Source organism: Hyaena hyaena, unplaced genomic scaffold, assembly GCF_003009895.1.
Source record: "Hyaena hyaena isolate Hyena2069 unplaced genomic scaffold, ASM300989v1 scaffold_234, whole genome shotgun sequence".
Classification (NCBI taxonomy): Eukaryota; Metazoa; Chordata; class Mammalia; order Carnivora; family Hyaenidae; genus Hyaena; species Hyaena hyaena.
In genome coordinates, this window is record NW_024080865.1 from 1,329,212 (window position 1) to 1,341,978 (window position 12,767).

Sequence of the window (12,767 nt, forward strand, 5' to 3'; positions counted from 1 at the left end):
TGAATATTGTTTCACTAAGGATAGTTTTTGACAAGCAGCACACACCCGCCTGACCTACTCCAGCCAGAGGTAGGATTTATGTGGGAGAAGGCTGGGTGCCATCCAGTCTTCACCTGGGACATGAGTTCTTCTCAGTGGGAACTAACAAGAAACACGTGTCTCGCTCAGTGAAACTCCAGCTTTGGCAGAAGGGCTGGCCCGGCGAGGCTAAGCCAAGTTTCTCCTAGAATTTATACAAGAACCACCTGGCTGTTGAAGCTGCTCACTTAAGGCTCTAGGATCAATTCCCAGACTCAGCGGAAACTGCCAAAGGGCACAGCGGGGAGCACAAGGCTTTGTGGACTTGCAGCCCCTTGGTCGTCAGTAGAGCACAGCCTGCTGATGAAAGTGGAGGCAGAGGCCCGGCAGTGAGTGTAATTCTGAAGAGAAAAGTATGTTTTCCTACTTAAAACAATTATTGGAGAAGCCTAAATGATAGTATTTGTCTTCTGGTTCATGGAGACCATCCTATTCCTGAGGAGGGACTCCTCTGCTCTATCTCTTCTTAGAGAACTAGCAGGTATTGAGTGAAAACCATACTGCTTTAATTTCTCAGGGATTGGGGCTGTTTCATCTCTGCAAGTCTCTTATTTTAGAAATAAGGTCCCTACACCTTCCCTGGGAAAGAGCTACCACCGAGAAATATCTAAGATATTTTGAGACCACAGAATCAGGTGGCCAGGGACGGGCTAGGGACTTCGTGCCCACAGCACCGTGCATGAGGCCTGGCACCTGGTCTGTACTTGACAAATGGAGTCCAAGTGAGTGAGGGAGGGAGGATTTCTTGCTAAAACGGATGAGGGGGAGCTTACAATGTTGGGTGATCCTCTATATAGATAGGCACTCAAATATTGATTGTCGACCAATGTGGGGTTGGAAACACAGTGTGGATGGTGAGGGCCTGGAGTGCCCTCTACAACATACACGGTGTACTTGGTAGGGTAAAGAACAGGGGAAAGTGGCCAGTGCCTACCTCCATGAGATGGTCTCTTTATTTTCTCTTCTAACAACTGCTCTGATTCTACCCACATGGTCCCCAGCCAGACCAGCCGGCCTACACTACTGTAAAATACAGTGACAGGAACCAAATCCTGGTCTTCTGGCTCCTCTAGTAACCCTGTCTTACTGACTAACAGTATCTTTGGAAAGCTAGCTGGAACTACCATAAATTAAGTAAAAAGACAATTGACAAGCTGGGAACATATTTACAACTTATTGCAGGAGGACTTATTTTTCTAACGTGCAAAGAGTCACTACAGACCAGTAATAAAAAGTCCAAGACCGGGGTGCCTGGGTGACTCAGTCGATTAAGTATCCGACCTTGGCTCAGGCCATGATCTTATGGTTCCTGGGTTCGAGCCCTGTGTCAGGCTCTGTGCTGACAGCTCAGATTCTGGAGCCTGCTTTGGATTCTGTGTCTCCCTCTCTCTCTCTGCACCTCCCTCTCTCATCCTCTGTCTGTCTGTCTGTCTTCTCTCTCAAAAATAAATAAAAGATAAAAAAGTCCAAGACCTAATAAAAATGAGTAAAAGATGATCTGACAGTATACGCGAGAGCAAATATGGCTGAAATTCGGCATGTAAAAGATGTTCCACCTCCCTTATAGAAATGCAAAATAAAATTGCACTGAAAAACCATGTTTTACCTATAATATTGACAAAGATCACAAGGTATGAGAACTCATAGTAATGGTGAGGATGTGGGGAAATGGCACACTCAAACACTTCTGATGAAAACGTAAGTTGTTACAACCTTTACTGAGGGTAATTTGACAACATTTATCAAAATTACCAATGTATGTAATTTTTGACCCAGCAATTCCACATCTACGAATTTAACCAGTAGATGTATTTCTATATTGGGAAATGAGGGACATACATAGTTAGTGACTATGTATAGTTAGTGACTATCTATAAAAGCAAAAGATTGGAAGCCCCCTTAATATTCATCACCAGTGCATTAAATAAATCCTGGGATATCGGTTAGCTAGAACAGGGGTTGGGAATTTTTTTCTGTAGAGGGCCAGATAGTAACTGTTTTAGGCTTAACAGAGTGTATGGTCTCCATTGCAATTCTTCGACTCTGCTCATGTATGCAAATGCAGCCAATGACAATATGTAAATGAAGGAGCATGGCTGTGTTCCAATAAAACTTATTTGCGAAATACAGGCAGTAGGTCAGATTTGCCTTGTGGGCCATAGTTTGCTGCCCACTGTGGTATAATAATCATGCATGCATCTAAATAGTAGTATGTTCTGAATACTACTGTTTGTGTAAAGAGAAAGAGAAGATACAAATATTTCCTTGTATGTGGATAAAATACCTCTGAAAGGACTCAGGATAAAAATAACATTGATTGGCTCTATAGAAAAGAACTGGGTGGCTGGGACATGGTTTGGATGCCATTTTCCCCTCTATATCATTTTGTATATTTTAAATGTTGAAGCAAGTGGAGGTATTATATATCAAAAATGCTTTAAAGATATCAAAGTAAATTTTAAAAAAAGAAAGACAAGCTGGGCCCGAAGCTCCCCCTGTGACATAGTAAGAGATGTAGAAAGCCTAGATGACTCCCCTTCAGTGCTTGCAGCGAGTGCATCAGTATAAAACATGGCTTATTTCACCAAAGAGCCATCAGGCACTATAGCCAACTCATCAACACACAGGGACTCCTAGATTACAGATGCTATTAGGGGTTCTGCTCTTTCTGTTCTCCTTGAAAGGAACTCTCCCAGTTGGCTATCTTACCATCTAGAGTCAGTGACCCCAGTTGACTAGCAGAACCCCATTTCAATCCAATTTCATATATTCTAGAAAATACTCACTCTTTGTACAAGCAAGCAAAGAAAATGTGTTGACATGGCAGCCTATAGCCCTTTCAGGGTGAATTCTTGTTTGTGAATATGGATGATGCTGAGACATGTTATCCAAGGTTTCTAGTCTCCTTTGGGTAGATCTAGACCTATGTTGTCCAATACGATAGCCTCTAGCCACACATAGCTATTTAAACAAAAATTAAATAAAATGGAAAATTCAGCTTCTCAGTTGTAGGAGGCACATTCCAAGCACACAGTAAGCACACGTGGGCTGTGGCCACCATACTGGAAAGGTGCACAGGTTATACAACAGTTCCGTCCTTGCAGAAATTTCTGTTAGAGGGCACTGCTCTAGTCAGTTGCTAATGTGTCTTCCAGCCCTAAGACTATCAATAGCCAGAAACCTCATGATTCATCTCAATCTGTTCACCTCTCTTCATTCTCTACCATCTCCACGATCTGTCATCCTGACTGTGGGAGGCATGATGGCTACAGCTACAGTGAAGTTCCTGACCACAAATACCTTGAGCTGATCTGAGGCGAGTGCAGACCACTATCAGAATAGATAGCATGGGAGCATTTGCTGTGGGGTTCCTGGCCCCCAGGGGCTATTAATAGGAAGCTGAGTTCTCTCTCAGTGACACCTCCTCCCAACTCCATCCCATCAGCTTGTGCCGGAATTGAGTAAGACTTTGGTTGTTGCACACATCCTCCCACTGCAGTGAACAAGGGGTGGGGATGTGACTTCCAGGAGTGAGGGTGTGGAGACCCCAGGGGGGAGGTTAAGAAGGCAAAACAGAGCCTGTCTTGCTTGCTACAGAATGGAAAATCTCAGATTAGGAATACTAGGAAAGAGGTGCATGATAGTGGCCCCCCCATTTTCCCCAGGTGGCCTTGTGAGGGTCTGTGGGTTGCAGACTGGGGAATGTATTCCACGGCTAGCCAGGATGCCTGGAGCATGGTGTGGCATGCTGCCTGTGATTACCCGGACATCCTCAACTACCTCGAGGTGGGTAACCACAACAAACAGAAAAGGAAGGGCCAGGCTGCGAGGCCCTCCAGAAATTATCTGGACCAAACTGATCTCCCCAAACACAGAGTTATACAACTTGAGAAGCTCCAAAAACTGGACCACCAAAGTTCCTGACATCCATGACCGTGGCTGGAGAGAACTGAGCTGGAACCTCTTTATAAGCTTTTAATGATTTAAAACTAAGAGGAGTTAGCAGATAACTGGTAGCAGATGCTGACGGCATCCACCTTTATCCCTGAGGCCGAAACATGTTTGTTCTCCCTGGCTTCCATTCCACTGCCAAATTCCAAACTTCTTTGCCTGGGAGAGCTCTCTCTGAAGTCTTTGAAAGGTCACTCTGCTAGCAGACGGCGGATGTCTGATGGGGACGGTATTACCACCCCAGCTTCCTCACCTTTCCCTTCTCTTGTATTCTGTACTGTTCCCCAGAAGTGCTGTGGGTGCTGAGTGCAGCGTCCCTCAGTGGGTGCTGGTTGGAGAATGAGTTCTTTTTTGGTTCCCTTTCCTGCATCTTCTCTACTGGTATTTTGTACCCTCCACCCGCCCTGGCCACGTTCCAGATAAACGATTTCCACTTTAATATTTGTCTCAGGGTCAGTTTCTGGGGAAAGCTAAACAAAGACATAAATTAATCATGTCAATTAATTTTCAGGCTTCCCAGGCTGAAAGGTAATTAAATACATGTTTGTATGCGCTCTGCAAAAGGTTTTGAAAGAAGTGTGCGCTAAGCCATTTCACATTTATGCTTTGCTGCCGGGAAACCGACAGGAGGTGCTCAGTATGGGCAAATGTCAGTCCCCAAGGGCATGACAGCAACTGACAAAACTATTTATTGGACTTCTGGCTGTCAGTTCTGATCTCTGTTGATGATCAGAGGAATTCACTCATTCTGCAAATATTTTCTGAGCTCCGCCTCTCTGCAAGAGGCCCAGGCAGCACTAGCCAAATGAAAACAAGTGCTGCCTGTTTTCTCTGAGATGCAGCTTTCAGATTACTCTATTAAAAAAACACTAATGAATCTGTCCAGAATTAATGCTTGAATTACTGTTGGGCTGGTAACGATCCTCAAGAGTATGAAGGGTGAATAATAATGGCTTGGAGTTTTTTCCTTTTCAAACAATGCAGGATTCATTTCTGTTAATTCAATGCCCCTTCCTTGCTCCCCAAAGAAATAATCTCTACAGAGGTGCCTGGGTGGCTCAGTCAGGTAAATGTCTGGCTCTTGATTTCAGCTCAGGTCATGATCTCACGGTTTGTGAGATCCAGCCCTGCATCTGGCTCTGCACTGACAGCGTGGAGCTTGCTTGGGATGCTCTCTCTCTTTCCCTCTCTCTGCTCCTCCCCCCTCCTCAACAAACAAACAAACAAACAAACAAACAAACAGACAAACCATCATTACAGTGTGGTGTGTACCCCAGAAGGGTTGGGGGTAGAAGCAAGGTGGCAAACTGCTGGGCCGCAGAAATTTTGCTTTGGGAAAGAGCCAGGGAGGAACGATAGCCCAATGTGGAGTAAAGGTGCCTGGACTGGGAGCCTGGAGAGCTGACTAGTGGTGTTGCCAGCCAGCTATGTGGCCTCAGGACGTCCACCGCCCTCTCGGATCTGCTTCCTCACCTTTGAAATGAGGAAATGGGATGATCTCTAAGGTCCTGGATTATAAATACTCATGAGTCTCCTAAAAAAGAAGCAATGGACCAAAATCAAATCTATGGTTTGGTTTCACTTTCCCTTTGTGTGGTTGTACCTCTGGCCTGGTTGGGTGGGTGAGGCACTGCATTGTGTGCTGTACCGAGGCACTATTTGCCATAAAAACTGTTTGCAGTGACCTGGCCTAAGGAATTAAGGTTATAAAGAAAAGCGGCATTGGTAGGAGATAGAGGGCAGAGAAATGGGGGAGTGAAGATGTTTTCGGGTCTGGAGAACATTAGAGGGTCCAGAATGGGTGAAGACCCTGTTGGGAAGGTTTCTGTTGATACTTAGGGGGGCAGAGGATTAAGGGGCCATGGGTGAAAGAAAGAACTGAAAAGGTCCTCCTCATTTTCTTTTAGTAGCTTTTATAAACTCTCACGGCTCTCCAGCCTTCCTGGATATTAGAATCATCCAGAGAGCTTAGAAAACCACAAAGTCCCTCTCCTTCTTCTGATTTAATTGGTCTTGGATGGAGCCTGGGCATGAGCATTTTTGAAAATGCTCTGGAATAATCCTATTGTGCAGCTGGAATTGAGACCCACCAAACAGTGACTCAGAGCATAAAAGCAGCCCACTTGCCTTCTCTCAAGAAGATAAGCTACCTTATTTTTCATACTTTTTCCACACCTTCCTTCCTCTTCTGCTCCTCTTATCCTCAGCCTCAAAATTCTCCAAGTCATATATGGCTGGAAGATGGAGAAGGGAAGAAGAAACCCTATGCATTCAATTTGCTCGTTAATCCCTTTATTATTCATGAGGTTTAATCAAAGATGTTTTCCTCCATGAATAGAACTCATAATATTTAAGAAAAACTTGAAAAACACTATACTCAAAAACAAGCAAGAAAAAACATCTTGACATGTCAAATAGGTTCCCCCCTCAAAGACAACCACTGCGAACACCAACACATTTTCTGTGACGCCTCATTTCTTTGTTTGAATGCTTTACCCTACTGTGTATACCAGGGGCTGGCAAACTGAAGCCCACAGGCAAATGCAGCCCACCTCTCGTTTCTGTAAATAAAGTTTTATTGGAATACAGCCACGCTCATTTGTTACCTTTTGTCTACTGTTGCTTTCACAGAACTGTGGCAGAATTGAGCAGTTTCAACAGAGGTTGTCAGACCCAGGAAGTCTAATACTTATTATTTAGTGCTTTCCAGAAAAAATTTATTGGTTCCTGGGATATACCCTTCTGTACTTCTTATTGCCCCCATTTTACCTTATTATGTGAGCATTTCCCATGTTGTTATAAATGTTTCATAAATATTTCTAACTACCTGGAATTTTATCGCATGGTTAGGTTGTAGCTTAGCCTTACCCCTATTATTAAACATTTCTGTGTTTCCCCCAACCCCCCAGTTTTTTCATTTTTTTAATGTTTGTTTATTTTTGAGAGAGACAGAGTGTGAGTAGGCAAGGGGGAGAGAGAGAGGGAGACACAGAACTCGAAGCAGGTTCCAGGCTCCAAGCTGTCAGCACAGAGCCCTATAAGGGGGCTCAAACACAAACTGTGAGATCATGACCTGAGCTGACGCTTAACCAACTGAGCCACCCAGGCGCCCCAGTTTTTTCATTCTCAAAATGAATGCTTCAGTGAGTGTATTTGGATGTAAACTTTATCTGTGTTTTCAACTGTTTGTTTAGGATAGTGTCCAGATCACTCAACTGGTAGGTAGGGGCATTTCAAGACTTTTAATACATATTAATCCCCTCACTCAAAGATGTCGTACGAGTTTGTACCCCTCAGTAATATAGGGGGAGACATACTTCTCCACATACTTGTCGGCATCAAGTATTACCATCTTAAACATGTTCTGCATTTAGACAGGTAAACCGCTCTTATTTTAAATCAAATTTCTTTTATGTCTAATGAGATCGAAACTGGCATTTCTTCTTTTCCATGTTGACTGCCTTTCACCTTCGCTTGGCCTCCTTCTGCACAGGGCAGAGGGGAGCACGCTCACCTTGGCTTGGAGCAAGGCTCCTGCCTCCGCCCGGTTCTTTTCCACGTCTCTCTCCCAGTGGATTCTGATGGTCTCGAGGATGTCATCCAGACCCGTGCCAATGGGAACACCCATTTGTTCCAGCTCAGACCCTGCCAGCTGTTTGTATAGCACTTTCACATCCTGCAAATGATGATAGATGCTTCAGGTGAGTTCCAGAGGAGAAGGAAAGGACACAGAAGTTGAGGCAGCACAAGCCTGGGTCTGTGGGTAATCCTGGTGCTTCCCGTTCTGCTACGGCCAAACGTGGGGCTTCACAGAGACTGGCAAAGTCCCTGATCCTGTCATCAGCACGGGGACTCGAGTCCCCTTCCCCAAGGACACGTTTCTTAGGCTGGTCTTCACAAGCCCCAGCCCACTCAAAGCAAACATCAAAATCAATAAATAACCAAATAACACACACAGAGTAAGCAACAAGAGCAAGATGAAATTTATGAATTTCATAAAGTCAGTGTAGGCTGGACGAGGTTTAAAGATAACTCTGGAGTCTAAAGGGTTGGGGGGAAGAGTGGTAGCAAACGACTGGGCTGGGAATAGGAAGTGGGCTTTGGGCTCCTGGTCATCCTGGGGGTGGACAAAAGAAGGAACTTCCCAGTGTAAGCATGGTTAAGTGGGTTTTGACTTTTTCAGCTGAAAGCACTTCAGATGTCCGATCAGTGACTTGTGTGAGGTGGTTTAGGGTCAGTGCCATTCCGCAGGGAACCGGAGGGCTTCCCCGATGGAGTTCCCATTGAGTCCTGTCACTCAACTATCTGACCTAATTTCATTAACGAGTGTGTGTAAGCCACAGCTTGGATCTGCCTTCAGAGTTATCTTGTGTGTCCTATGCAGTGCTAAAAAATAAATTTTTTTTAAAAAGACCTGAAATATAGTGCCCTGAGCTAGGGGATACTCTCTCCAGTTCAACATAGTCTCCATCACTCTTGCCGATGTGGACCAGCGATCTCCTCCATTTATATACCACCCTGGTCCCAAAGCCACTTGAATCTGAGACCCCCAGGGTAACCTTACCCATGACAAGGATTTGCAAGTATTTTATCCGCATTTTCCCTGCGGCCCTGGGCAAGAGACAGGGAGAGGCCAAGATGAGCCACCATCACTGATGTGAGCCTCCGCTAGACAGGTGAGTGCCTGTGGTCTGTGGCCAACCAGCATTGGCCCCACCCCACCTACCTCTTCATAGCTCCTTGATAGAAAGCCAAGTTCTTCTTTCAGGCTCTCTATCTGACTCTCCAGATCCATTTTTGTCAAATTAGCCTCATCAATGACTTTATACAGAGAGTTAATTTCCTCTTCTGCTGCCTTTCGAAATGGCTGCTCGTTTTCATACCTGCAGATAAAGGAACGTAATCAGCAGAGGTGGGCAACCCCAAAGGGCAGATAATCAGATGAGAAACGTTACCAACAGGCCAATTATGTGGTAGACAAATGGATGTGTCTACACCGTTCTAACTGTCTAAACCATTCTAACAGCTTTGAGGGCACTGTTAATGCAAGTTTTACATGTTGATTTATTACCATGAACATGACTGCAGCCAACTTCTGATGGCCCGGCTTCACAGGCTGCGAGGCTCACAGGGCTCTGGGAGCACAGAACTCTAGGGGAAGCTTCTCCAGGAGTTGAGATCCTGGTAAGGGGATCTGGCCTTGTCACCATGATTCTGATTTGTCATCCTTTCCCCCTGCAGATCCTTTAACACACATGACTGAGAGTCTGCTAAGTACCAGGCTAGGCACTAGTGATCCCACAATGAAAAGCATGGTTTCTGTCTCCAAAGAACCCATGTGAAATTTAAAACTGTGACTGCAAACCCCAGTGCTGTCAGGGGCCAAGAGGGGAATATAGATGAGGGGTGAGGGCCAGGTCTGGGAAGCAGGGAGGGGTGGGGACAGAAGCACACAGGGCCGTTCATCTTTCATGTAGGGGGAGCTGCTGCGGGGAAAGGGGTGTGCCTGTCCTTTTCAAGAGAAATGGAGAAACCTGGATTTATATGTAATATATCTCTTTTTAAAAACTTGCAGCTGGGACGCCTGGGTGGCTTAGTCGGTTAAGCGTCCGACTTTCGCTTGGGTCATGATCTCACGGTTCGTGGGTTCGGGCCCTGCGTCAGGCTCTGTGCTGACTGCCAGCTCAGAGCCTGGAGCCTGTTTCAGTCTGTGACTCCCTCTCTCTCTGACCCTCCCCTGCTCACGCTGTCTCTCTCTCTCCTAGAAATAAATAAAACATTTAAAAAAAATAAAAAAATAAAAATTGCAGCTTATACAATAACACACACACACACACACACACGCACACACACACACATTGACACAAGTCTGAAACTGCACCCTCCCCCCAAGTTCTTTCTTTTTTCCAAGTCCCTCTCCCTGAGTTCTTTCCACCTCTGGTTTGTGCAGAGCCTTCCTTCAAAAAAAACCACTCAACATCTTTGTCTGTGTTAACTCCTTTCCTTCCACAGCCTTCCACCCCCAGCCTTCCACGCAGCTGTATCCTGTCAGCCAAATTTCACACCTTACCTTCATCCATCCATCAAATGGAGAAAGCTCACATCTCTCATTGAAGGAAGCATTTTAGGGTGTTAGAGTTTTAAGGGAATTTAGGGTTTAACTATTCAAATTCCTACCCAGTGACAATGCCTTGATAGCATTCTTGATAGGTGATCATGTAGCCTCTGCTCGACTATTTCCAGTGATGGGGAACTCATCACCTATTGAGGCCACCATTACATTTTGGGACATCTCTAATTATTACAAATTTCTTCCTTCAAGAGCTTAAGTCTTCATTCCTGTAAGAGCCCGAGTTCCACTCTCTGGAGTACCCAAAGTCAGTCTAATCCTTTCTGGCAGTCCTACAAATATTTAGACTGTCTCTTATATGACTCTTTCTTTCCCCCTCATCTCTCCCTCCAAGCCTTTTGTTCCTCAGGCTAAACATTCCATGTGCCTCCATTCTTCATATAAATTGGTTTCCATATCCTTCATCATCCACGGCAGGGACTACGACCTTTCTGTCTTTGTATTCTTAGCACCCACCTCCAGGCTTCAGATAGATTTGTGGACTGATTAGAAATGCTCTAATTGGTCCATATCCTTCTCAAAATGTGATACAGAGAATGGGATGTAAAACTCCAGATGTTGCCTGATCAGTTCAGAGCCCCAGGGCGGGTGGTAGTCTGCTCCTTTGTTTAAACCCTTCAATTCTATTCATCATGGGCCCCAAGATTTCCTTGGAGGGGGGTTGTTTGTTCATTTGGTTTTGACCAGCTGTATTTGCTGTTGACTAATATTGGATGTCCTGTCAACTAGACACTGTGAGCATTTTTTACAAGCCCAATTACCTGTCCTTTCTGGGTACACCTGGTGTTTAGACCCCAAAGTCGGAGTCCATATATATCCTCTCTCAGTTTCATTGGCACAGTGTTCCAGTGTGTTGGGGTAATTTTGATTCCTAGTTCTGTCTGTCATCTTTCTCTTCACCGCCCACCCCCTCCCGGCTTTGTATCTTCTGTCATTTTGCCCTACCTGCTATCACGTACCTACAGTTAAAAATAGTAAATGGAGGAACCGAGGACACAGCCCTGTGGCATACTGCTAGAGACTTTCCTTGGAGTGGGACCCGCACCTTTGAATCACCCCCTGAGGAGCTGGTTTCTGAAGAATTTTATGTACTCTCTGTGTAGGATTAGATTTTCTACTCAAATGTATTCTTCATGAAGGACTGTATTTTTACTAACATTTAATCGTTTAGAAACAAGTCTTGCCCTTCTAGCTGGAATGAAAAACTCACCCATAGCACTGGGATTGGTCCCTTTTGACCCAAGCTGGAAGAGTTCCCGCGTGCCTCTGAAGTCCTGTTTTGCTTATCTCTCCAGGGATCCTGGTCCCTCCCATGATATGCACCACTCAGCATGATGGGAAGTCTTAGGGGCTCTGCAGATCGTTGTTTGGAAGTCCTTTACCATTTGACACATCTCTGTGATATCTCCAAGGCTGCTGCTAAGCTTTCAGCTTTCTCTCCCTATCCTTTATTCCTTTCCCCCTCCATTTTGAAGTCTTCAAATGGAATCTCTGTGCTCGTGATGCCTGAAACTCCTGTCTTGACCTGTAGGCCACTCTGGCACATCATCTTCAGTGGCCCACCCCAACTGCTCCATCAGCTCAGCTCAGCTTGCTCAAAGCCAAGATCATTACTACCCCTGAATTTAGACCAGTGTTTCTTCCATAATTTTCTATTTTGTTGAGAGAATGCAAATCTTCTCAATTACCCAAGTGCAACACCTAAAACTTACCTTTGCCTTCTATTTCCAGACTGTAAATGTAGATAATCGTCAACCCCTGCCAATGATTTCTTTGACTCATCCCTCAAGTCTGCTCGTGGCCACTGTCCCAGGCAGAACCTGAGCTGTAACAGCCTCTGGTCATCTTCCCACCACTGATCCACAGTAGTGCTCCCAGAGGAACCATCCTTAACCACATCCAGTCACCATCTGCTCAGAGCCTTAAGTGTTATCCTCTGGCCCCTAAAAATCTGATCTCACCTTACTTTCCAACCATGGCTCCCAATAAAGACCCTGCCCTTCCATCGGTCCAGCCCCTTTGCTCCCATGGCTTCTTGCTGGTTTGCCCCGCTTCTCCTCTCCACCAGTACAAAGCTGAAATTTTAAAGCTGAAGTCTGGTCATGATGAGCCACTGCTCAGATCCCTTCTATGGGTCTCTTCTTCTCTCAGGTCATCTCTGAGCTCTTTGGTATGGCTGACATGGTCCTCCGGGATTTGGTGTCTCCCTGTTTTTCAAGTCCCATTGGTTGTCCCTCTTTCTTTGCTGCACGTGCTCCAGTTATAATGAGCTACTTGGTGGCCACGAATGTACCATGCTTTCTCATGTCTTCCTGCCTTAGCACATACTGCCCTCTCTGCCTGGAAATTCGTGCCTCCTGTATTGGCCTGCTCAACTCCTGCACGAGCTTGGGACCCAAACCAGGCATCACCTCTTTGGTCAACCCTCCCTGGCCAGACTAAATGTCCCCACCCCACCTGTGCTTTTCTCAGTGATGGCACAACCACCCGGTGATGCTACTGTCTGTTCGCTCCTCTGTCTTTGACACTGAACTATGAACTCCTTGAGGTTCCATTCACTTCATCCCCAGTAATGGCAAGGGGCCTGGCAGACATTCAAACCCTTGTT

The 12,767-nt window shown here is 45.5% G+C and overlaps 1 protein-coding gene across 1 annotated transcript in view; it reads right to left on the reverse strand.

Moving 5' to 3' along the window:
* The window catches only part of BFSP2 (beaded filament structural protein 2), a 64,227-nt gene that overhangs the window by 13,620 nt on the left and 37,840 nt on the right, over positions 1-12,767 (reverse strand). The window contains exons 3-4 of the mRNA XM_039243873.1: positions 8,756-8,912; positions 7,544-7,705 (exon numbers count right to left, since the gene is read on the reverse strand). Of these exons, the coding sequence (XP_039099804.1) occupies positions 7,544-7,705; positions 8,756-8,912 (319 nt within the window). The remainder of the gene's footprint in view (positions 1-7,543; positions 7,706-8,755; positions 8,913-12,767) is intronic.